Source organism: Dermochelys coriacea, chromosome 4 (genome assembly GCF_009764565.3).
Source record: "Dermochelys coriacea isolate rDerCor1 chromosome 4, rDerCor1.pri.v4, whole genome shotgun sequence".
NCBI lineage: Eukaryota > Metazoa > Chordata > Testudines > Dermochelyidae > Dermochelys > Dermochelys coriacea.
Genome location: NC_050071.1, coordinates 69898158 through 69925596, shown reverse-complemented (window position 1 = coordinate 69925596; position 27439 = coordinate 69898158). Strand labels below are relative to the sequence as shown.

General features: G+C 39.2%; 1 protein-coding gene across 12 annotated transcripts in view; it reads left to right on the top strand.

The window, feature by feature from the left end:
* Positions 1 to 25939, top strand: part of SPOCK3 (SPARC (osteonectin), cwcv and kazal like domains proteoglycan 3) — a 404141-nt gene extending 378202 nt beyond the window's left edge. For 11 of the 12 annotated variants that reach the window (XM_038400866.2, XM_043513321.1, XM_043513322.1 and 8 more), the window contains 4 exons: positions 12939 to 13160; positions 21844 to 21906; positions 23749 to 23886; positions 24208 to 25939. In XM_038400866.2, coding sequence (XP_038256794.1) covers positions 12939 to 13160; positions 21844 to 21906; positions 23749 to 23886; positions 24208 to 24377 — 593 coding nt within the window. In that variant the 3' untranslated portion in view covers positions 24378 to 25939. Of the gene's footprint in view, positions 1 to 12938; positions 13172 to 21843; positions 21907 to 23748; positions 23887 to 24207 lie in introns of those variants that run through there. The other variant, XM_043513323.1, reaches the window with a different exon arrangement.
* The last annotated feature ends 1500 nt before the right edge of the window (positions 25940 to 27439 follow it).

Sequence of the window (27439 nt, the reverse complement as noted above, 5' to 3'; positions counted from 1 at the left end):
ATCATGTGAAGCAAGTCAAGAGGGTGGGAATGATCACCTGCAGCCAGACTGAACCAGCCGTCACACCTAGCGCTGTTCTGGAAACTCCTACCAGGACCCAGTCAGTGGTGATGGACCCGGATCCCAGGCCAATGTCTGCAACAGCAGTAGTGGATCCAGTCCCAGAGACCCAGACAGAGCCAGTCCCAGAATCAGAACCAACAGAACAACTAGCACCAGACTCATTGCTAGCACTGAACCCCAACACCAGAGGACCCCACTGAACCTGAACCAGCAGCAGCCGATAACGCTACACAAGAGACTCAGCCAGAGTCTGAACCCCATCATAGTGCACCAGCGGAGAGTGATTCACAGTCAACAGAAACAGCCCCATCCCGTACATAGCTTCCAGAGGGACCAAGCATAGGTCCACAATCCAATGAGGAACTGATGTCTCCACCATCAAGGGAACAGTTCCAGGCTGAACAGGAAATAGATGAAAGTCTCCAGAGAGCTTGGACGGTGGCACAGAGCAACCCACCGCCTCTCAGCTCTTTTAATCGATCCAGGTTTGCTCTAGAAAGAGAACTCTTATACAAGAAAACTCTTTCTGGTGGACACCAGGAAGACTGGCATTCTCAGAGAAGGTTGGTAGTTCCAACTAAGTACTGGGTCAAGCTCTTCTGTTTAGCCCACGATCATCCTAGTGGCCATGCTGGGGTGAACAGGACCAAAGACCGGTTGGGGAGGTCATTCCACTGGGAAGGAATAAGCAAGGATGTTTCTACCTATGTACGGTCTTGTGAGGTATGCCAAAAAGTGGGAAAACCCCAAGACCAGGTCAAAGCCCCTCTCCAGCCACTCCCCATCATTGAAGTTCCATTTCAGCATGTGGCTGTGGATATTCTGGGTCCTTTTCCGAAAAAGACACCCAGAGAAAAACAGTACATACTGACTTCCATGGATTTTGCCACCTGATGGCCGGAAGCAGTAGCTCTAAGCAACACCAGGGCTAAAAGTGTGTGCCAGGCACTAGCAGACATTTTTGCCAAGGTAGGTTGGCCGTCCGACATCCTCACAGATGCAGGAACTAATTTCCTGGCAGGAACTATGGAAAGCCTTTGGGAAGCTCATGGGGTAAATCCACTTGGTTGCCACTCCTTATCACCATCAAACAAATGGCATGATGGAGAACTTTGGGGGCCATGATACGTAAATTTGTAAATGAGCACTCCAATGATTGGGACCTAGTGTTGCAGCAGTTGCTCTTTGCCTACAGAGCTGTACCGCATCCCAGTTTAGGGTTTTCACCATTTGAACTTGTATATGGCCGGGAGGTTAAGGGGCCATTACAGTTGGTGAAGCAGCAATGGGAGGGATTTACAGCTTCTCCAGGAACTAACATTCTGGACTTCGTAACCAACTTACAAAATACCCTCCGAACCTCTCTAGCCCTTGCTAAAGAAAACCTACAGGATGCTCAAAAAGAGCAAACAGCCTGGTATGATTAACATGCCAGAGAGCGTTCCTTCAAAGTAGGAGACCAGGTTATGGTCTTAAAGGTGCTCCAGGCCCACAAAATGGAAGCGTCGTGGGAAGGGCCATTCATGGTCCAGGAGTGCCTGGCAGCTGTTAATTACCTCATAGCATTCCCCACCTCCAACCGAAAACCTAAGGTATACCATATTAATTCTCTAAAGCCCCTTTATTCCAAAGAATTAAATGTTTGTCAGTTTACAGCCCAGGGAGGAGATGACGCTGAGTGGTCTGAAGGTGTCCACTACAAAGGTAAAAGTGCTGGTGGTGTGGAAGAGGTCAACCTCTCCATGACCCTCGGGCGTATGCAGCAACAGCAGATCCAGGAGCTACGCGCCGACGTTCTCAGCCACCCCAGGACTGACTGAACGGGCATACCACTCCATTGACACAGGTAATGCTCACCCAATTAAAGTCCAACCTTACCGGGTGTCTCCTCAGGCTAAAACTGCTATAAAACGGGAGATCCAGAATATGTTACAGATGGATGTAATCCGCCCCTCTGGCAGTGGTTGTGGGAGTGCATGGGCATCTCCAGTGGTTCTAGCTTCCAAACCAGATGGTGAGATACGTTTTTGTGTGGACTACTGTAAGCTAAATGCTGTAACTCGCCCAGACAACTATCCAATGCCACGCACAGATGAACTATTAGAGAAACTGGGACGGGCCAAGTTCATCTTTACCTTGGACTTAACCAAGAGGTACTGGCAGGTACCACTAGATGAATCCGCCAAGGAAAGGTCAGCCTTCACCACACGTCAGGCTGTATGAATTTAATGTACTCCCTTTCGGGCTGCGGAATGCACCCGCCACCTTTCAAAGACTTGTAGATGGTCTGCTAGCGGGATTAGGAGAATATGCAGTCACCAACCTTGACGATGTGGCCATATTTTCGGATTCCTGGGCAGAACACCTGGAACATCTACAAAAAGTCTTTGAGCGCATAAGGGAGGCAGGACTAACTGTTCAGGCTAAGAAGTGTCAAATAGGCCTAAACAGAGTGACTTACCTTGGACACCAGGTGGATCAAGGAACTATCAACCCCCTACAGGCCAAAGTGGATGCTATCCAAAAGTGGCCTGTCCCAAAGTCAAAGAAACAGGTTCAATCCTTCTTAGGCTTGGCCGGTTATTACAGATGATTTGTACTGCAATACAGCCAAATCGCCGCGCCACTGACAGACCTAACCAAAAAGAAACAGCCAAATGCCGTTCAGTGGACCAAAGAGTGTCAGAAGGCCTTTAACCAACTTAAAGCGACACTCATGTCTGACCCTATACTAAGGGCCCCAGACTTTTACAAACCATTCCTAGTAACCACAGATGAGTCTGAGCGTGGTGTGGGAGCAGTTTTAATGCAGGAAGGACCGGATCAAGAATTCCACCCTGTAGTATTTCTCAGCAAAAAACTGTCTGAGAGGGAAAGCAACTGGTCAGTCAGTGAAAAAGAATGTTACGCCATTGTCTACGCTCTGGAAAAGGTATGCCCATATGTTTGGGGACGGCGTTTCCACCTGCAAACCGACCATGCTTTACTACAATGGCTTCATACCGCCACGGGAAATAACAAAAAACTTATTCGGTGGAGTTTAGCTCTCCAAGATTTTGATTTTGACATCCAACACAACTCAGGAGCTTCTAACAAAGTGGCTGATGCACTCTCCTGTGAAAGTTTCCCAGAATCAACTGGTTAAAACCGTCCTTGAGATGTGGAAAATATTGTTAGTCTTTATATACTTGGTAGTATATTTAGAGATGCATGTGTCTTATTAACTCTGTTTTTTCCTAGAGCTCCAGGAAGAAATCCCAGCCAGTGTTTCACCCTAGCTGTGATTTGGGGGAGCGTGCAATAAATATAAAGGGAAGATAAACACATTTAAAATCCCTCCTGGCCAGAGGAAAAATCCTTTCACCTGTAAAGGGTTAAGAAGCTAGGATAACCTCGCTGGCACCTGACCACAATGACCAATGAGGAGACAAGATACTTTCAAAGCTGGAGGGAGGGAGAAACAAAGGGTCTGTCTGTATGATGCTTTTGCCGGGGACAAAACAGGAATGGAGTCTTAGAACTTAGTAAGTAATCTAGCTAGATATGTGTTAGATTATGATTTCTTTAAATGGCTGAGAAATTAGACTGTGCTGAATAGAATGAATATTCTTGTCTTTGTGTCTTTCTTGTAACTTAAGGTATTGCCTACAGGGATTCTCTGTGTTTTGAATCTAATTACCCTTAAGGTATTTACTATCCTGATTTTACAGAGGTCATTCTTTTTACCTTTTCTTCTATTAAAATTCTTCTTGTAAGAAACTGAATGTTTTTTTCATTGTTCTTAAGATCCAAAGTTTGGGTCTGTGGTCACCTATGCAAATTGGTGAGGATTTTTATCAAGCCTTCCCCAGGCATGGGGGTGCAAGGTTTTGATGAGGATTTTGGAGGGAAAGACGTTTCCAGACCACTCTTTTTCAAAAAATAAACCCGGACGTTTGGTGGTGGCAGTGGAAGTCCAAGGGCAAAGGATAAAATAGTTTGTACCTTGGGGAAGTTTTAACCTAAGCTGGTAAAAGTAAGCTTAGGAGGTTTTCATGCAGGTCCCCACATCTGTATCCTAGAGTTCAGAGTGGGGAAGGAACCTTGACACATCCGAAGATAAGATGTATTTCAGCACTAAATGACATTTCTCTGATATACGGAGGAGAAAACCCCCCTTGTGGAATGGCTGAAGAAATTGTCATTTAATATAAGTGTATTTAGAAATGGTAGGTTTGGTCTTCTGATCAGTCCATTTTTGTGCAATAAAAGTTTTTCGCAACTCCATTTTTTTCTTTCGAAACATGCCTGCACTATCCTACATAAAGTATTTATTTTTTATTTTCTTAAATTTGTCGCTAATTGATAGCCAATTTAGGGAATTTTTACCAATTCAACACTCAGTTGCTCCCTGAAGTATTTTGTTGTGTTGACTGTATTCAGCCTGGCATTTCTGAGTTGCAGAGGCAGTAGCAGATTTTTCCTTATGTAGCACATTTAATCTTCAGTGCAGATTTTATTTTTTCATTTGTTTCAATTTGACAACATGAAAGAATTCTATTGCAAGCTCTAGGGACTGGGCCATGTCATTGATTAAAAACAGAATCCATAACAATTACAAATAAAAAGGGGTATACACCACTCTCATAAAGCAATCACTCAGGAAGAAAAACATTGCAGAACAGAAACAGTCTCCCAAACCCACTCAGATTCTCAGAAAAGCCCCAGACCTAATGAAAGGAAAATTGCCTCTTCTGAATGACCCAGGATAATCCAGCATGCTGCCACTGGGTCTGGAATTGGACTGACCTATCTAGAGAAGGGAATCAGAGCAACATGAATTACCCCATAGAATCAGTGAGATAAGTGTTATATGATACTATTCAATATCCGTAACGGGTGATAGAAACTGGCCCTGACTGAAACATTTAAATTTGCCAAATCTTTCTGTAATAAATATGCTACATTATAGCACCTAAAATTATTCTCAGTCTTATCTCTGAGACTGGGAGTAGGCACTACAATTTTCTGATAGAGTATTTCAAAATTAGGCAATTTTCTAAGTATCTCTGATGGTCTATGCTTAGTTTTTCCAAAATCCACTGCATCATAAAACATTATTTCAAATGGTATATTTCAATCTTCAACTGTATGTCTATTATATCTTAAATTAGAAAAATATAATGAATATATATTTCTTGGAGCCCAAATGTACGTACTTTATTCCAATAATGTTTAATATCATCTTCTCTTTAATTGTTTATGATGACCAATTTAAGCATGAACCACAAAACAGCCTCTTTTTACTCCATCTGTACCCACATATGCACTAAGAAATCACCAGGAAAGGTACATTTTCTACTTAAAGGCTTCAAAGTAAAAAAAAAATGACAAAAATTGGGAAGAACAAGAATCTGTGTTGTAATCAGTTGGCAAATTGGTGTGAAACATAATCAAGAAACAATGAGGAATGATGTTTTTTGAGACAGGGAGTATAGTGTAAATTCATCTGTGATTTAGAAAAGGAGTACTTGTGGCATCTTAGAGACTAACACATTTATTTGAGCATAAGCTTTCGTGAGCTACAGCTTTTTGCGGATACAGACTAACATGACTGCTACTCTGAAACCTGCCATCTGTGATTTAGTAATTCATACAGTCTTGAGACCTGTAACAGTGTGTCTTTCAGTGTATTTTGTGTGTTTGCTTCTTAAGGAGAGGATTGGAAGGAGGTTAGTAAAAATCCAATGAAATGCAACTAAGCAATTTTATTTCCTTTTGGTCTGTCAAAAAATGTGGCAGGAATTTTAGCTTATACACATTTGGAATCTACTGAATGGCGATTAGAAGCTAGTAATGTGTAATTGATGTCTTTAATGGTTCAAATTTGAGCTTTTCTAGCATTTTTTCAAATACTAATCTTAAAGTTTTGTGTCCCAAATATTAGTGATCCGTCCTCCAACAAACCCCCTCACAGAACTCCCTCAGCCTACAGCTCTTCTCTCCCCTGCCATCTCAACTGGCCTCAAGATTCCTCTTTTTATGTCTTTTGGTACTGTTGGCTGTGATCTCGCCTTCCCATCTGGTCTGACATTTTATGGAGCCACATGACCCCCACAACCCCCTCATTGTTGTTCAGGGACACCTAGTGGCTGTTCCCTCTCAGCAGCTATTTTAGGCAAAGACCAAACCCAACTTCAAAAAGTTATTTTGGGCAGAAGAAATCACCATTTTCCATTCGTACATGTACGTGTATACACACGCACACATGCACACAGAGCCAGGACTAGAAACATGCTCTTTCATGTCATGCTCTCGCCCTGGACAGAAAACCTTTAGCAACTGAATCCAAGCAATTAAGAAGGGTTTCACAGCAGAGCCAGTGAGGCATCCCTAGTAGTGGGAGCAGGAGTAGCTGTGGTGAGATATTAGTGTCTTGGGGATTGTGTCCTAAGGGATTAATAGTTTAAGGTTTGAAATAGCTTCAAAATCTGAATATTACTAGGTGTCCATCCTTAACTGAAATACTTATTAGTCTTCCAAAACCTAATAAAATAGGAAAGCTGCTCTAGGTGGTTAGGATCATAACTATTTTTGGTCAAACAATATTTGTAAAATAATTTTGACATTTCATAGATCTTTTAAAACTAATATATTTAATACTTTGTCATCATTTGCCCACTGTAGTCACAGCTCACCCACCCACATCTCATAAATAATAATTGTTTTCTATCTTTTCAATTGAAATCTGCTGATCGGTCTCCACTGAAATTTCTGCACCAGTAGCAGTAGATTGCATGCCCACTTGGTAGCTATAAAGGTACATGAATTCCTAATGTAATGCTTCTCCATTTGTAAGCTCTTCTGCATACAATGTAGCATCTACTCTGTCTGGTAGAAGGTTTTAATTTGTAATTGGCTATGCATGTAGTACTAGCCTTTGAAATATTCTAAAAACAAACTCTAATTCAGTGCCTATTATGCACAGGTCAGTATTTGTGTTAGAGATGACAATACACAGTTTCATATTATGAATATGCAAAAGCTATGTGAGAAAAAAGTGGCCTAACACGAAGTAGTGAAGACAAAGTCCATAAACAAGTCCTTGCCTCTGCAGGGAGGAGGGATGAAGAGCATGTTACAGCTCTTGCCAACCATGTCATCAACAACATAATGAACCCATTTGATTCTGAATCACATCAAGAGGTGCTTAGCAACATATCTACTGGATGCATGTAATATCAGATGTATAAGAAAAGGTGTACTTGTGGCACCTTAGAGACTAACAAATTTATTTGAGCACAAGCTTTCGTGAGCTACAGCTCACTTCATCGGATGCATGCAGTGGAAAATACAGTGGGGAGATTTTATATACACAGAGAACATGAAGTAATGGGTGTTCCTTACACACTGTAACAAGAGTGATCAGGTAAGGTGAGCTATTACCAGCAGGAGAGTGGGGGGGCGGGAAAACGGGGGACTTTTGTAGTGATAATCAGGGTGGGCCATATCCAGCAGTTGACAAGAACGTCTGAGGAACGGGGGGGGGGAATAAAAATGGGGAAATAGTTTTACTTTGTGTAATGATCCATCCACTCCCAGTCTTTATTCAAGCCTAAGTTAATTGTATCCACTTTGCAAATTAATTCCAATTCAGCAGTCTCTCGTTGGAGTCTGTTTTGGAAGTTTTTTAGTTGAAGAATTGCCACTTTTAGGTCTATAATCGAGTGACCAAAGAGATAGAAGTGTTCTCCGACTGGTTTTTGAATGTTATAATTCTTGACGTCTGATTTGTGTCCATTTATTCTTTTACGTAGAGACTGTCCAGTTGGGCCAATGTACATGACAGAAGGGCATTGCTGGCACATGATGGCATATATCACAATGGTAGATGTGCAGGTGAACGAGCCTCTGATAGTGTGGCTGATGTGATTAGGCCCTATGATGGTGTCCCCTGAATAGATATGTGGACAGAGTTGGCAACGGGCTTTGTTGCAAGGATAGGGTCCTGGGTTAGTGGTTCTGGTGTGTGGTTGCTGGTGAGTATTTGCTTCAGGTTGGGGAGCTGTCTGTAAGCAAAGACTGGCCTGTCTCCCAAGATCTGTGAGAGTGATGGGTCGTCCTTCAGGATAGGTTGTAAATCTTTGATGATGCGCTGGAGAGGTTTTAGTTGGGGGCTGAAGGTGACGGCTAGTGGCGTTCTGTTATTTTCTTTGTTGGGCCTGTTCTGTAGTAGGTAACTTCTGGGTACTCTTCTGGCTCTGTCAATCTGTTTCTTCACTTCAGCAGATGGGTATTGTAGTTGTGGTCTCTACTGAAAATAGCAGATGTAGCTGAAGAACAAATGGAGAGATTTGTGAGAGGTGCATTTGATTCTGATGGGATATGCAGCTTCTTCAGCCCAGTCAAGAAATCTGGCATAAAAATATTTGCTGATATGACAAAGAAGATCACATTTAAGTCTGGCAAGGGGGAGACAATCACAACAGCTGTCAGTCCAGAAGTTTTTTTTCCTCAGAGCCCTGTGCTGAGTGAGATGCAGAGATGATATTTCAATAGCATCTGTTCTTAGTCACCTAATAGGACTGTGCCTATGTCCATCTTCCAGGGAGAAGAACAGACAAAGCTTAGTTAGGGCATCCACTGGAAGTTTAAGCTGAAAGAATCCATGAGCTAAGAACATGCAACAAAGAAACCATGTGTATATCAGAGATGCCATAGCTGTAAGACAAATTATGTCTGAAGACAAATTTCACATTTTTGATGAATTGGCTGCTGAGTACTTGAGGCAGGCCCTAGAAAGATTTTACCAGGTTTATTTTATAATCAAAGTTTTTGACAGATTGACAACAGGAACTCTGTGAAAACTGCAGAAAGACCAAGCCAGACAGGATCTAAAGTCAGATGCAAAGAAATACCAGGTGGCAATCCTGTGGCTCCATGGAAAAAAATTCTAAACATGGCATCCAATAGGCAGTCGCTTGTAAAATTCCTTTGTGAATATATGGAGCACAACCAACAAAATAGATTTTCTTGCTGCAAGCTTTTCCAATGGTGAAGTAGCAAAGTCTATCATCAGTAGAGGTGTTGAAGAAGACCAAGGCTTGTACAGAACTCAAGAGGAAATGGACACAAGGATGCTTCTGCATTGTATGCGCCTATATGTCTTTTGGTGTCAAAGGAACCATAGTAATTCGGTCGCCTGATACAGCTATTTTGGTCTTTGCTGTTCATTACTTTCCAAAAATGGAACACACAGATAACATGTGGATTGAAACGGGCACCATTTCCAGCAAAAGTAACAAGCATCACTTCATATCTGTGCATGCAATTTGTGATGCACTCCTGACTTTTGCAACATACTTCCTGCTGTATGCTCATTAACAAGATGTAACTCAGTATCATCCTGATTTAGTATTAGGAAAAAAAACCCTGAGTTTAATGTTGCCAAAATTAAGGGAGTTTATTGCATCAGAGATCTTGCCAAATTTGAAGAGAGTGACGGACAAGAAAGCAAGGAAGTTGGCAGCAGTGCTGTATGACGAGAGTGAGAAAGAAAAGGAGACCCACCAAGACCTGAATTGTGCCTTGTGCCTCAATCTAACCATCTAAGAGGACAAGTCACTGACTGGACTCCCACCATATGAGGACAGTTTTGAAGAGCATGTCAAAAAAAGATATGACAAACAAAGGTTTTGATGTCTTCACACATAAGTAAACCAGATATTGGATCACTATTGCAACATGGATGAAATGGATGATGAACTACTTCCTGTATTCTTAAAGGGCCCAACAGCATCTGAACTTTAAGACCTTATTTATGCCTGTACCAGGAAAAGTGACTATGCAATCTTCACTGTACAGAACTGTGTACATTCCAAGGCAGTGAAGACTGTGGTAACCTATGCAGTCTTGACAGAGGCCATAATGATAACAAGATGATAATGATGTTAACTAGCAATGTCACTGGCATGATTCATTTCAATGATATCTGTACAAAATTATTATTAAATTAGTTTTATCTTTTTCATTGTTTTTTGGTGCTTTGAGGTCACAAAGAAATCCTATTTTATGTCTTTAAAGAATACATGGAGTTATTAAACTAACAAAAAGAAAGTATTTCAGTGGTCATTTTAATATGAAGATAGTGTCATTGTTAATCCCCTGTTTTTATGGTAATGGCACTATTTAACAGCTCCACATCACGCCTCATCTTAAAGTACACATAATAAGCTTTCAAATGATGTATTATATGCTTGTATGTAGAGGATTTACATTGTCAACAAAATCTTGGTGTCTGCTGCTTGCCTTTTATAGAATCCTAGAAATGTTGAACTGGAAGGGATCTCAGTATGTCATCTTGGCCAGTCTCCTGCACCAAGACAGGACTGAATATTATCTAAGCTGTCCTTGGCAGGTGTTTGTCTAACCTGTTCTAAAAAACCTCCAGTGATGGAGGTTCCACAGCCACCCTAGGTAATATGCTCCAGAGTTTAACCATCCTGACAGGAAGTTTTTCCTAATATCCAACTTAAATTCCCTTGCTGCAATTTAAGCTCATTTCTTCTCTCCTGTCCTCAGTTCTTAAGAAGAACAATTTATCACCCTCCTCTTTATAACAATCTTTTATGTACTTAAAGAGTGTTACCATGTCCCCCATTGGTCTTCTTTTCTCCAAACTAAACACACCCATTTTTTTAATCTTTCCTCATAGCTCATGTTTTCTAGACCAGTAGTTCTCAACCTTTTCAGACTACTGTACCCCTTACAGATGTCTGATTTGTCTTGTGCACCTCACTTAAAAAATACTTGCTTACAAAATGAGACAAAAATACAAAACTGTTACAGAAAAATTGCTTACTTCCTCATTTTGTCCATATGAAATTTTAGTTTGTACTGACTTCACTAGTGCTTTTTATGCAGCCTGTTGTAAAACTAGGCAAATACCTAGATGAGTTGATGCATTCCTTGGAAGACCTTTGTGTACCACCTGATTGAGAACCACCTTCTAGACTTGTAATGATTTTTGTTGCTCTCCTCTGGACTTTCTCCAGTTTATCCACATCTTTCCCAAAGTGTGGTGCTCAGAACTGGACACAGTACTCCAGATGAGGCCTTATAAGTGCTAAGTAGCGTGGAAGAATTACTTCTTGTGTCTTCCATAAAAAAAAAAAACTCCCTGAATGATGATCATTGTTTTGGTAATTTGGTATTACACTGTTGACTTATGTTAACTTACACTGTTGACTTAGTTTGTGTTCCACTGGAACCCCCAGATCCTTTCCTGCAGTACTTTATTGACAGTCATTTCCCTGTTTGTATTTGTGCAGTTGCTTATTCCTTATTGAATTTCATCCTATTTATTTCAGACCATTTCTCCGGTTTGTCAATATCATTTTGAATTCTAATCTTGTCCTCCAAAGTATTTATAGCCCATCCCAGCCTGGCATCATCTACAAATTTTATAAATGTTCTTTCTATGCCATTATTCAAATCATTTATGAAAATATTGAATAGAACTAGACCCAAGATAGATACCTGTGGGACCCCACTTGATATGTCCTCCTAGCTTGAGTGTGAAACACTGATAAATACTCTAAGTTGTGCACCCACCTCATATTAGGTTTGTCTAGGCTATATTTCCCACCTTACAGTAGCTCCATCTAAGTTGCATTTCCCTAGTTTGTTTAGGAGGTCACATGAGAAAGTATCAAAAGCCTTACTAAAGTTGAGATATATCACATCTGCTGCTTCCCCACTATCATAAAGCTTGTTACCTTGTCAAAAGAGAATATTAGGTTGGTTTCACATGATTTATTCTTGACAAATATATGTGAACTGTTACTTACCACCTTATGTTCTGGGTGCTTACAAATGGATTGACTATTCGCTCCATTATCTTTCTGGGTACCCAAGTTAAGATGACTGGTCTATGATTCCCTGGGTTGTCCTTATTCTCTTTTTATAAACGGATGCTATATTTGCCCTTTTCCAGTTCTCTGGAATCCCTCTCCAGTCCTCCACAATTTTTCAAACATAATTACTCATGGCTCAGAAACCTCTTCAGACAGTTCCTTAAGCATTTGTCAGACCCTGCCAACTTGGGGCTTATCTACACTTAAAAACCTACAGTGGCACCGCTTTGCCTCTGCAGCTGTGCTGCTGTAGCGCTTCAGTGTAGACACTACCTATGCGGATGAAATGGATTCTCCCATCAGCATAGGTAATCCACCTCCCCGAAAGGCGGTAGCTAGGTTGATGGAAGAATTTTTCTATCAACCTGGCACTGTCAACATGGGGAACTTAGGCTGGCTTAACTACGCCAGTCAGGCATAGGGGAGGGAGGAATTAATAGTTTTTTGAGCAATATTGTTAGTGCATGCTGTTGATAAGTTGTTATAATTTTAATGTGTTGCTAAGGATGAGAGTAGTCTTTTAAAGTTTTAATGCGTATCATAGGAAGCAACAAATGGGCTGCAATGAGTTCCACTGAATTTATTCCTTTTTCCTGGTTCTGTGAACATCACAAACAATTCGAGCTCCATTCCCCCAATCTATGATGTCATTAAAATTCCTGAAGAAAATAACTTTTCTGAAAATCACTCTAGATCATTTATTATTCTCCAGTATGTGTTTCCTGTAAAAATTTTTGGGGAAAGGGTCATATTTTTGAGCGTTTTGAGCATGATGGGGGACCATTTATTTAAGATAAATGTTTTTGATGGTTTTTTGGGGTTATCACATTACTTAGACATGGGCTGTTAATAACATTCACTATTCATGTACTGTGTCTGTTCCAGTAAAGCCCCGTGACACAGCACTTCCTTCCCTTGGGGAGTTTAGCACCAGCTGTATCTTTTACTGTTATCTGATGTCTTTATATTTTTACCTCTTAGGGTTTGATACCAGCATTTTGCCAATTTGCAAGGACTCCCTTGGCTGGATGTTTAACAGACTTGATACAAACTATGACCTGCTGTTAGACCAGTCAGAGCTTGGAAGCATTTACCTTGACAAGAATGAACAGTGCACCAAGGCATTCTTCAATTCTTGTGACACGTACAAGGACAGTTTGATATCTAACAATGAGTGGTGCTACTGCTTCCAGAGACAGCAAGGTAAAAGATGAGAATAACTTGCAGATGCTGACTGATCTTATTGTACTGGTTTATCTTTTTGGAACATGTTAAAAAGTTTAGAATGAATTACAAGCTCTTAAGTGCTATGCTATGAATTTGTTTAAAGGTTTTGAGCTACTGTGAATATAAAGTGAAAAGGAAAGCTAAACGTCAAGCTGAACTGGAGAAACTTAGCTGAGATTCAAGAAATTCTAAATAAAATGTAAAAGAGCAATTAATGCTTTGATAGAAGTATTGTTTCTCTTACCAACCTCACCAACCTCCACAGTGAGGAAAGAGAAGGACCAAAAGAAAAGGACAAAATTATTAGCATTAATTTTCTCTCTCTTTTTCCCACATTGTAAAATTAACTTTTTTTTAACTTTTTTATTACTGGGCTATAACATTTTAACTGAAAGAAATTCAATATTATGCATAAAGTTATTTGCATTCATTGGGCCATAACGCTACTGATTTTCAGGACCTAGCTTAAACTCTTGATAACTTCTTAAAATTCTTTGGTTAAGAAAATAGTAGTTCAAAATATCTAGAGGCAGTCCTTTCTTAATTGTCCACGAATGTAAATTAACCAAACTCAAACAACAATTTTATATCTAAATGATGTATTCCATAAGTTAGAAAATAAAAAATGAATTTGAATAAGATTTTTGAAAAGCCTGGTCACCGTTTCTTAGCTGAAACGGGACAGAAAATTGAAATGCATCCACTGAGCTTCTTATTTGCAAGATGATTTAGGGGGAGGTTTTCAAAGGAAAAAATGGCAGTCAGGCACCTAACTGCCACTGAAAGTAAGTTAATAATGCCTTTCAGTGGGACTTGTATTCCTACTCACTGAAGCACTTACGAAAATTTTACCTTATGTGCACAATTGGCATTTGTGCCTATGAAAATCCTCCACTTAAGTCCCATTAACTTTCATCATTAGGGCTTAATCCTGATTTCACTGGGAGTTGAAAATGCTTACCATGTTGCAGGGTCAGACTTTAAACTCTGAATTGTAAATCTGAACAAAAATAAAGATATACTTCTGGGGATATATTTTGGCTGACTGCCATCTTTCCTATTTAAAACATGCTATCAAATATAAGCATATTGATAGCTATCCCATGCAAAAGGTCAAGATTTCATCTTCCAAACATTCTTTCTTGCTTTATAACAGAACTCTCTTTTTTTAATTTTTAGAAGTAGTGTACTGCTGCTAAAAGCAATAAATGAAGTATCCTCTATCCCAAGTTACTTATTAAAGAACATAACCAGTTCTTTTTAAAGAATACAATTATTTTAGATTAGATTATGAATATCTTGAGGGGTGCAAATTTTTTCAGTTGTCTGAAAAAGTGCAGCTATGTTACAACCTGTAAGATGAAATTTATCGCAAATTTTTGTTCTTCTACCAATTGGTTCTCCTGCCAGTTTTATACTGTGTATATCAGTGGTCCCCAAACTTTATTACTTGCACCCCACCAACCAGTAATAGAATGTGTTTGTTCCCCCACCCCTCTTGGGGCCAGGAGCAGAGTCGCAGCTGGGCTGTGGCCGGGGTCGATGGCTGGGAGCAGAGCTGCGGCTGGGAATGGGCAGCTGGGAGCGGGAACCAGGAGCTGGTGGCCAAGAGCCGGGGCTGGGAGCAGGGCCACAGCTGCGGACTGGGGCTGGGGGCAGAGTAGGGCTGAGTGGCACTCCCTTCCCATCCCCTTGTGGGGCCTGGCCTGGGCCTTGCCATGCCCCACTGGATGTTCCTCCATGCTTCACTGGGGGAGCACGCCCCTCTGTTTGGGGACCACTGTTGTATGTATAAAGCATACTTTTCACTCATTATGTGCAAAGGGCACTTCCATAGGATAGTTACGGTCAGTTTTGTAGTCTACACTCTATAGACACTATGTATAAAAACAACTGCTCAGGATACTGCTAATAAGGGTCTGATGTAAATATACCTTAGTCTTAATGATAAAGTTAAAAATGGAGTCAAACCCACCAGCACCATTTCGTGGAGAGCTCTCTCCCTGTCTCAGAATCCAGATAGCAAAGGGACTGGCCATCACAAGGTTTTATCCTCCTCCTCATTTCCCCCCCCCCCCCCCCCCCCCGTGGCCTGTGATGGCACAACAAGGTACTGATTTAAATGAGATTAGATTGCTAGTGTTATCAGCAGCTTGGCTGAGAGTGGGCATAGAATGCCTTCAACACCAGTAATGAGGTGAAATCTCAGTTATGGCAACTCCTTGAATATTTAGAACACTTCCATGCACCCCTTCCCAAAATTAACACTACCACCAAAACCTGTCTTCTCCTCCCTTTTCCAAACCTAAATATGAATGTCGCCGGAGGAGGGGGGGAAGGAAAGGGTTACTGTTCTCTTTGTAGCTACTTGTTATTAGCCCTTTTATGCATAATTGTCTCCTCTTAGCATGAAGAAGTCAAACAATCCTCTGTTAGTAAATTTCAGTTTTATGCTAAACCTTGTAATGTATTGATGTTTTTCTGTATTGTTTGGATTGCATAATCTAAATATCTCTCTAATTGTTAATGGTGATAGAATTATTAGGTAGACAAGATTAATGGTGTCGTTGTAATGTTCATTGAGTAAGTTTCCATTAATAAAAAGTTGTAGATCATGTAGCCAGCTCTTTGTATTCAGCTATCTTTGTAGCTCTTTTCTGTGCAATTTTACAACTCCAAAACACAGTGTACAGATCTTGATAACTGCTATTGATTGTGTTTAAAGTGAATACAAGAATGCAACCTATGTAATATATCAAAAGGCTTCAAAGCCGTATATATATTAAGACACAGTTGTTAAATCTATCATCTATGCAGGAGTCTCACTCCTTGGTCTCAACTTCTCAGTGCAAGTACGGTGGGATTACCCCAATCCGTAGGATGTTTGGGGGTGTTTCACCCTTGAGGAAAGTAATAACAAAGTAGAGGATGAACTAGCTGTTACTGGCTATTTGCACACCATTTCATGTTGATTATCAACACTGCCTTCCATACATTCCAGTCAGTTCCTTCTTGAGCATCAAACGCTCTCCCTGCAGCTGTTTTGCCACATTTACTGTTACGCCAACACTCCTCTGGATCTCAGCGATGCTTGTCATATCTTTTCTTGATCACCCCTCTGCTTCCAAGCCAGGTGGTTTAGTATTTCTGCGGTATTTGTTCTGGGTACTCTGGCATATTTCTGTAGCACTTCAGTGCCTGAGTTTTGTCAGTGCCTTATTGCTTGTCTCTGTGCTTTGGCCCATTTCTTTCTGGGTGTCACAACCATTTATCTAAGTACTTCAGCACCTACCTTTAGCACTTATTTTCTTTGTGCTTTGATACCTGCCTTAATGCTTCATTGCCTACCTTAATGCTGAAGCACCACTAGTCTTTGGCCTTTTTGACATTCTAGTGACTGTTTTTTTTCTTTTTGCCAGTGCTTCCTCATTGTGGCAGCAGTGTTCTTGGTGCACCAGTACCTAAATCTAGATGCTAGAGTGCCAAAGTTTGTTACGAACCTCAGTATCTCTCCATTGCTGCTTACCACTTTGGTCTATTAGCCCGGTGCATCTCTCGATGCATTTATACCTTTTTTCTTTTCTTTTGCAGGATATAGTAAGTAAGGAGGATGCAAGACCATGTAATGTCTTCAAACATAGTCTGTGTCACAGAAGAATGACAAAGACTGAGGTCCATCTTTCTTATGTCATCTTCCTCAGATTGTAGGGCTCTTATATATTTATAGATAGCACTAAAAAGGGTGATGTGCACCTCAAGCCTTTGCTAAGGCACCCAAAAAAATTCCTCCTGTAAGTCCAGCATGAGGTTGGCCTGGAGTGCTTCAAAGGGTAGACCCTGAAAGCTGAAGCCTAACTTGTCCAAGACTATTGAGAAGCAGATTGGAAAGCTAGTGCTACGCATATTGGCACTGGACCAGACTCAGCTTCAGTATGCACAACAGAGTAGTCTCACCACCAAAATACTGTGTGTCAACAACAGAGAGGCTCCACCAAGCATCCACTGACAAGCAGATGTACTTTGAATGAGCTGAAAATCCATACAGGAGGCCAAGGCAGGAAGCACAAGGTGTAGGCCAGCAGCTCCTTGATGCACCTCTGTTGAAGCCCCTCACTCCAGGTGATTCTATCACAGGTCTCCAGATTTCCCATTCCCCCTGCATTAATGCACATGAAGCAGAGACGGGGGGAAATAGAGAGTCCAGTATAAACTGGGAAATTGGACATAATCTGTCCTGGTCCTCTGCAAGTCCCACAGTACTCGCTTTTAAGTATTTCCCTCTCTCTGTGATGGCAGGGTAGGATCTCTTGGCACATTTGCATGCAAATACCTCAAGGGTCAATACTCTTGGCACAGGAAGCCCTGGCCTCAACACAGGTGCCTCTTGCATTAAAGGCTTCAGCACAGCTAGTGTTAGTGTCTCATGGAGCACTTACCACAATGCAGGCCACTCCACCATCATCCAGTCATCTATACCACTCCACTGTTTGGATGAGAGCTGGCTGAAGATCAGTGCAATGAGGTCTGTTATTCAGATGAGCAGGACTCATCTGATGCCAAGTTCTTTTCTGTTACAGAGGAGCACCAGCATAGTGACTGTACAGGAAATGATCCTACTTTTCCTTAGTTTTTACAGAAGCTAAGACCACTGATTCTGAGTTAAAATCAATCTAGGAATCTGAGAGAGTGGTGCCTCCCACTCACTGGAACTGACTGGAAGATAAAGGTGGCAACATTTATACTCTGCAAGGGTGGCATGTGTCAGCCCAGAGGGGCTCAGCTTGAGTTCTACCTTGCTACCACTTTTTTAGGACTAAAAAGCTTTACCTGCTAAGAGAAATCTGTCAGTTTTGTGCTAAGAAGCTAAGACCCAGTAGTGAGAATCCTGAAAGATTATATCTTCAGAGAAGCAGATTACAGGTAAGTAATTTACCCATACTGTTATCTTTCAGATTGCTTCATGGTATTTCATATTTTCTAATTATTAATTTTAGATTTATTCCAATAAGTGGTGAGGAGTATTTAGGCTCAGTACATAATATTAAAACTGCCCCGCATCAACTTTTGTACATGTATCTTTGTGTTCCTGATTTAGGATTTTTTCACTAGAGCACAATACATGTACTTTACTGGGCAAGTCCCTTCTCATTCAGCACATTTCCCATCTTTTTTGGAAGTTGTGTATCACCCTTCTTTTCTTCCATTTACTATTGCCCCCAATATTATCTCAGTTGTATTGACAGCAGAATATCAAACACTTAAAATAAATGGATGTACCCATATGCAATAACAAGTCTAAGATATAGCAGCCTTTAGTGAAATTAAAAGACATTACTTATAGCCTATACTTTACATACTTGTGTATGTTAATGATAATCACTAGATATCTGGACCATTGTCTTTAAGTCCTAGATGTGGGAAAGAAGCAATTCCTGAAGGGTTATAGTTCAAACTTATATAAAACATGAGGAATAATAGTGGTAAAAATAAGCAGTTAAGAGTTGATAGATATAATCAACATGAATGATAGAGGAACTTTTTCTGAAAGATGGTAAATATCTGCAAGGTGCTGAGTAGCTTCAGTTTCCATAAAGACATTTCTCATAATCAGAAACCATTAAAAATGGCTATATTTTAAAATACAAGATAATGTTTGTTGACTGTTGCTGTAAAGGTAGAAAACATCCAGTGATGATCAGGAGTTGAGCTGGTTTCAGAGTCAGAGAATTTCAGTGTTTGATTCCAGAGAAGATACATCACTTGGACATAATTTCTTGCACTAAGATCTCTGTGAGCAGCATCTTAGAAGAAGAGGCAGTTTATAGGGATTTTATTCCAAACAGAATCCTTGCGAATTTAGGGTGAAATCCAATGGGCAAAACGCCCATTGACTTCAGTGGGGCTAGAATTTTAAACACAACCTTTCTAAGCTCATACATATGTATCTTCTTAAAAGACTATTTAAAATGTCATTTGAAATGTAAAGCCAAGGGTAAATGCAGCCTGATCTGTATGAGAGGTCACTATTGGATTCCAGTTTGTATTTATTCTGTTGGATCAGATCTCATGAATAATACAAAAGGTCTGCTGATATATCTAGCTTCTATACCACACGTGAGGCTACCCTGTCACTAAATAAGCTAATATTGATTGAATTTGAGATTTCATAGGATATTGCCTTGGGGACAATGTAGGCTAAAAACATATTCTGTGTCATCTGTCCTACAGGCTCCATTGAGCTCAGACTACATGCCACAAGAATACTACTGATTCAGAAGGGAAAATGCCTCAGTTGTGACCCTGTAATTTCTTATATGGCATATGCAGTGTTCAAAGAAAAGTACTAGCCTTCATTCTCTTTCTGTACAGTAGTATACATGCATTCATATCTCACTTTTTTTTTAAAGGAAGTGTCTGTAGTGCTCTGACTTAGCTTTTTAGAGATAAGTTTCACAGTTGCAGAAAATTAAATATTGTTTTTGAAGATTTGAGCAAACCATAACCCTGAAGTTTGGGGAATTGTGCATTTGAATCCATATTCTGCTGCTCAGAGCCATCTCTAGTTATTTAGTTAGATTTCAGTTATTTCTAGGCCCCAGTCCTTCAACTTGTGTGTCGATACAGGGGTCTGCAAAATTGGGGCCTTAAATTGCCATATTAGGACCAAAATCCTAAAAATTTCAACAGAGAAAGTGGTGAATCTGTTCATTACTTTATTAATAGAATGTGTTCATTTACTTATTCTTGTCACCACCATGATATAGATCATATCCTTTGGTATCAAAACATTTGGGAAGTATTAAAGGAAAGTTGGTCAGTTTTGCTTTTAACTGCACATATTAATAGAATTACCTACTTCTGGGGCCAGACTCTAGCTCTAGAACAATTTTTCCTTTGCAGCACATCGGCACCCTGAATTTACATTCTATTTTCTCATCTATTTTTGGTTGTTAAAGTCCAGTCCTACTCCCAATGAGGGTTAACGGAAGTTTTCCTATTGGCTTCAATAGAAGTTGCATTGTACTCTTACATGGCGCACAACACTGTAATATCTAAACTGCCTTTAAGGTATATTGTAAGAAGTCTATATACAGCTAATGAAAGTGTATTCCCTGCATTTTATTTGATTATTTATAGCAGTTAAAACATCTAAGAAATAAACTACATTATTAGTTGCTTTATGAGTAAAAACGTTTACAACTTTCATGCTAACATGATATACTTGTTACTCCATGAATATACAGTTTAGTTTACTGCACATGTGCTTTATCTTAAAATCTCATATGAAAAGGTTTCATTAAAAATGTTGACATTTAGGAGATCTCCTTACAAGACTCAATGATTTTTATGGCCTCAGAAAGAGCATGGCAATTTTGGACAATTTAAGATCTAACTTTAATACGCACCCTATTGCCTGGGTATACCACAAGAAGGACAGGAGACTTGTTATGGGTTTTAATTAGGCCGCAACTTTATTATATAGATGTCTGGGACTACCCGGCAGATAAAGTGTACAGTGCAGGCAAATCCATGCTTATTCAAATCAATTCTCCGGGGCTTCCACCAAGCCTCCCCTTTGTTTCCATCCAGGTCCTGCTGCCGACCCATGGCTTGGACCTTACCGTCCATCAGCCTCATAAGAGGGTTAAGGAGGGGTAGGAGAATGGGGGGGGGCTGTTGGCTCCCTGCCGTACCTATCATAGGAGTCCCCGAACCCCCTCCTCTGTTCTGTTCCTTTATCCAGTACCTCCTTTTAAGTCCTTTAGTTGGCCATCTATCTGGTCACTGGCTGCCCTCCCGATGGAGTACCTGCATTGAACATCTACCCAACCTTACAAAACAAGTTGCGACATATGGCCTACCACCTTATCTATTCACCAGAAAAAGTCCATCCTCACACCTGCTGTGGGGAAGGCGGAAAAACCACGCTTCACCGAAGCCAATTCTGGTGGTGTGGGAAAAATTCCTTCCCAGCACCCATTTAAAAGGGGCGATTAGCGTAATGCCCACAGCAGGTCCTAATTCGGCCTGACATTCACCTCTACTAGGGGAGGGTGGGTGGGTGCTGGCTTCCTCACTGCTTGGACATAGAGACTTGCCCCACCCAGGTTTCGTACCTTTATGCACATTCCAGGGGGTGGCGTGGAGGTGAGTCATTGCTGCAAAGCTGACCACTGAGCACCTTTTACAGCAGTTTTTGACGTTCTTCCTTTCCACGCCCTCCCCCCACCCCCAACTGCAAAGCAAATCTGCCCTTCTTTGAGTAAGCTCAGACAAATTCTGCCCCCCTTTAGTTGTGGTGCAGTCATTTTCTGAGTACATATACACACAAACACATACACCATCACCCCCTTATCGATCAATTTCTTATGTGTCTTTCTAACTAGGTGCAAGTACTCTTCTTTTTTTTTTTAAGGTTGTCTTATTAGATATATCAGACTTTTATATCTATGTTAAAAACGCTCTTTCTCAGGTGCAGATTTGCGAAGGTCTAGTCTGAGTATGTGAAATGCAAAAATCTACTAAGGGAGGATGTATATGTTTCTTAATAGCAATAATTAGAAGAAACCTAAAGTATAAAAACCTGATGAAAACTCAATCATTCAACTTTCTTCCTTTGATCAGATGTAATCTATTTAAAATTTTTATATCATTTCAGACCCACCTTGCCAGACAGAGCTCAGTAACATTCAGAAGCAGCAAGGAGGAAAGAAGCTCCTAGGTGAGCCATAGATCATTCTTTTGAAGGTTTTATTGCTTACATAAATAACCCTAGTGAAACAGCTACATAAAATCAATATTAATCCAACAAAGATAGACCGCACTAAATTCCAGCAACAAAATTTATGAAGTTTTTGAAAGCTATTAAAGTTAGTTTTATTACATTACCTACTGAAAGATATTGCATCCATTTTATTACCCTGATAGACTGTACATTTTTACAGTTATTAGGAAAAAAGACTTGAGCAATCCTAAATTGACACTTCTGCTGATATTTAACTCTAATATTTATGTAAGTAATTGTTACAAAAAATCCATATTGTATCAAAAATGTTTCATTTCCCTAACTTTTATTTTGGATATAAAATCTTAATGTTAGCATTAGCAGTCTTTATAAAATCTGGAGTAAAAGACATAGGCAAACCTATTTGAGATGATATTTTTGATCAGAGTTTAAATTGATAGAATTTAAAACTATCTCATGCATTTTACAGTACTGACAATATTTTTTTAATTGTGATTTAGTTACCATTTTCAGTTCTTCAAAGAACATCTGATTATTTCAAGGACAAAATTATTACAGAATTAAGGTTCTGATTCTATAACTCATTGCTATGCTTGCATGGAGCCTTGTTAATTTCAGTGGGGCTCTATACAAGGGTTCATTTGCATGGTCCATTTGCTTATGTATTTTGTAAATATGAGTTAAATAGGCAAATACCTGTAATCTGTTATCAACATTTTAGTGTTGTTAAGTATCTTAGTTCACTAAAATCTACTATTCAATTTTGGTGAAATTAAAAATCTGAAGAACTGCAAGCATCCAAAACAATGACTAGCATGGCTAGGTTCCAGGGGTGAAATTCTGACCCCATTGAAGTCAATAGCAAAATTCCTATTGACAAGGTTTCACCCAACCTGTGACTGCCATTAATTAGGACTGTTTAGTAAGGCAAAGTGTGACTACAAAAGTAGAAAAACCTAAAACGTGTCAAAATAAATATATGGAACAAAAATCATATTCATTCATTGCTAAAAACTCCCATACTTGTACTTTAAAGAGTGTGTCTACTCTGAAAAGGTACTACTTAAAAATGTGCCCTCTTACTTCACAGGTTTGCTCTGTGAGCATATTTCAAGGCACAGCTGCTTATTTTAGTTACAAAAATACATGTTTTTTTATTTTTGCTCATCTTAGCATTGCATAATCAACACACCTTTGGAGGAATATGATGAATTCTATACTTTCTTTTGAATCACCAGAATAGTTGACAGAGATTGTCTATACTGAAGTCAGAGATGTGTCCGAAGTATGTGTAGACATACCCTAGCTAGCTTTGATCTACCTAGCTCGAATAACAATAGCATTGAAGCCATGGCAGCACAGGTTGCAGAACTTAGACATCTAAGCTACTCCCTATCTAGCCTGGTGTCTACATATGGCATTCAAGATTTTGGCTATGACATTCTGGGAGTCTGATGTATAGTAAGGAGCAGATGTCAGAGAATCAGTGAGGAGCTTGAAAGAGGAAAGGGGGCATTCCTTGATGGACTGGGCATGTCCATTCTTGAGATCACTCAAAGAGAGGCCCATATATTTGATATCTGCTCTCTCTCTCTCTCTCTCTCTCTCTCTCTCTGAATAAGAGGAAGGCGCAAATGTATTACATATAAAACTCTTCTTGGCTGACTTCAGTAACAGAGAGTAAGTCAATCAGGGAGGACATTGAACAGAGATAAGACACAGTTGTTTATTTCTTATTTTACTTCTGGTGTAATGTAGAATATTGGTTTATTCTGTACAAGTGACTGCTAATATTATAATTTACTCTTTGTGTCATAGGGCAGTACATCCCATTATGTGATGAAGATGGGTATTACAAACCAAGTCAATGCCATGGAAATGCAGGGCAGTGCTGGTGTGTTGACAGATATGGTAATGAGGTAACAGGTTCCAGAACAAATGGTGCTGCAGACTGTGGTAAGTGGAAACATTCTTGCTCGTTATTGAATTAGACGCCCTCTTCTCTTTGAAGTCAGTGGTCAAACTCTTGATGTCTTCAATGAGAATAGGACTGGGATCAAACAACACACATTTAGAAGTCAATTTGTAATTGTTATTATTTATTTCACTAATTTCTGTAGCATCTATCATGGTGATAATTATAGAGACAGCCTATCAGTGGTATTACTTTTTTACTTTACCTCATTATTTAATTTAAATCAATTAACCTGAAGCCAGCTAGTTCTGTAACCATGTGTTCCTATCAGTATAGTGTAACTTTTTTACACTTTTTTTTAGCTATTGATTTAGAGCTCTCGGGCGATTTTGCCAGTGGTGATTTTCATGAATGGACAGATGATGAGGATGACGAAGATGATATAATGAATGATGAAGATGAAATTGATGATGATGATGAGGATGAAGGCGATGATGATGTGGATGATGACGATCATGATGGATACATTTGACAATATTAGAGGTCAATGAATTCTTCCTTTCTAAAATTCAGAAGGTGATATCTCATAGAAAATTCCTTTGCTCTCCAAGATCAAAAGGATTCTAAACAATGTGTATATTTTGTATGATTATTTCAAATATTGCAGCTGGAGTCATAGACTTTCTTTGTTAAAATAAGAATCATTATATTATGTGCTTTGGAGTTTTTATTTGCCTTTGAGCAGAAGAAAACAAATTGGAAGTCTGGTCTGAATAAGAAAATGTGATGTGCTACTATAAAAATAAATGTGCAAGGACAACCAAACTTGTAAAAACTTCCATGAAAATGATATTTACTATTGTTTGGAACTTTGGGTGGCCTCATTAAGCATGAGCTTGGTTATATGTTAAGGCGGCTTTAATTTCGCAAGTGATTTAGGCCATGTAGTAGATTTCATAATTGTGCATGACCTGAATCAACAACTTATTACAATAGAAATTTCAACACACAAGTAGCATCTCACAAACCTTTAACCAGAGGTGTGCTGTGACTGTCACATAGGAGAAAATAATGTAAGACCCTCCTTTGTATTTGCATTTATAGTTATATTTTTGATTAGGAAATGTCTAGGTTCTTGAAAACATGTTTATCAAAAACAGTAAACATATGGACAAGCATTGATTCTACAAATCTAAACTTTTGTTGTCCTTTTTTTTCATTTTTCTTTTAATGTCAAACTCATATAGACTTCATTATTTACTCAAGTAGCATGATGATTTCACCCTTTATTTCTATATCTCAAACCAGAAGATTAGCATAAAATATTTTAAATTGAAAAACTTTGTGTAAAATATTACATTTATACAATACTGTATTTGAGAGTACTTGAACTTTCCCCAAGACAGTTCTAAACACCCCTAACCATACCTGTTAGTTTTTCTATTTCAGAAAATAGTTTTCATCTTTATCTTAATTGATGTCCTTTTCTCTTGTTAGTGCAGAAATTTAGAGAACTTATGGTAAGGTGCCTTGCAAAAATAGAAATAGAGGTTTTAGCATGCATACCAATATAGGCTGTTCGGCAATAGCTAAGCACACCCAATTACCAAATTAATACCAGTATAGAGACTGCTGCTGGAATGAAGAAAATGGGTTATTTTAATTTTTTTCTATTGTTATGTAATTACCATGTTGACTAGCTTATGATTATTGTGTAGAGTAGCACTTACGATTTGACTGTAGAGAAAATTACTTTAATCACTGTATTTATGTTAGCATGTTAATTAATTGTGTAGACGTTTTGGAACTCCAACACCTTCATGCATATCAGACCTATGCTTTCTGCCCACAATAAAACTGAAACAACCTATGTAATATTACATGACTGATTGTGTAATTTCAACAGTGGATCACTGTTGACCCTGATTTTCATCTGCAGTTAAATGATAGGAAAATCAGTTTATTCTTTGCATTTGATTTCTACACATTTAAATACTAAATTTAATGTTTATCTTATGTACTATTAAAAAGTATAATGCATTTTCTTTTTTACTGTTTATGTATAGTTTGCAAAATAAAGACTCTTGTAACCAACCTTTAGCTGAATTCTGTAATGATTTTTAACAATATAGACTAGTAGTTTGAAGTTTTGTATAGCTTTCTGTTGAAAAATCAGAAGCTCTCATGTTTCAGATACATTACCACAATCATTCAACTATTCAACTTATGTAACTTATGTTTAACTTATGTAAAGCCATTTATTAGTGTTTCATTACATTTCAAGAGATAAGTTTTGGATCAAGACAAAACCCATAAGAAAGATTTTTTTTTTTTATATTTTTTATATTTGCTGTAGATTTATAATTTAACATTAATGTTTTGTCTTTTCTTTATTATATGGTAGCTAATGTTGCATTTGTTTCTTATAGACCTTATCCTAATATGAGGGACATAGACATGTTATTTTCTTAAATAAATATAGTTTAGAGTTTACCATATCTATAATGACTGAATTTCACCAAGAACTGGGTTTTTGTGGGTGGAATAAACTTCTATATATAAAAATGATTTTGAATAAAGAAACTAAAGCTAAACAGTTGTGATTGTCTGATACAGCAAATATTGACTGCTCTGTTTCCTAATGTGACAAATGAATATTAGCTGACAAAAAATTAGAGATGCATTTCATGCAGCTCATGCTGCCGCTAGGAGAGTTAAGCAGCATATAATAGTGTATTCATAATGTGTTTAACCATTGAACTTTAATGGGATTATAGTATGAAACTATTCTATCGTTAAAGTAATACAAAGAACACTGTGGGCCAAATTCTTTCTTCCCTGCGTATTCCACGTTGAACTTAATAGGAGAAGGGGAAATCAGCACAGAATTTAATCCTTCTGCGTTATAACTGCCAGCAGAGACATTGTTTTACAGAAATAATAAAGATGGTTGAATTCAGTCAAAGACAGCAACAATGAAGGTTCAAGGTTATTAAGGAGTATTTCCTTGGTGCAAAACTGTTCCCTGTTCATCAAGAACAGCTGGATGAAGAAGTGGAAACATTAAATCACTCTTGACACACATTATCATTCTTGATTTTGCTATATTGACTTTGTTATATATGTGTGTGTGTGTGTGTGTGTGTGTGCGCGCGTGTGCGCGTGCGCTCCTTTAAGGGCTGGACAGCCAGTGAATGACTTTCTGCTGCAGAGCAGGTCAACATGGGGATATTGACCCATGCCCCTCTAGTGACCTGAAGAGAGTGATGGGATGTCTAAAAAATGTAAGTCCTTAGTGGAAATGGACCATATTGTAAAGAAAAAGATTACATGGGAATTAAATGAGAATAGGGTAGCACGGCCATTCAGTCAGTTACTTATACAGAACTTGCGGGTTTCTCCCCGAGGTTTGGTCCCTAAGAAAGCTCCTGGTGAATATTGCTTAATTCATCACTTGTCATACTCATGGGGTAGTTCAATTAACAATGGAATAGATCTGGTCTTGTTTTCTGTATGCTATTCTGCCATTGAAGAGGCTTTATGCAAGGTTAGGTTTTGTGGCTCGGGGCGCTGATGGCCAAGTGCGATAGCAAG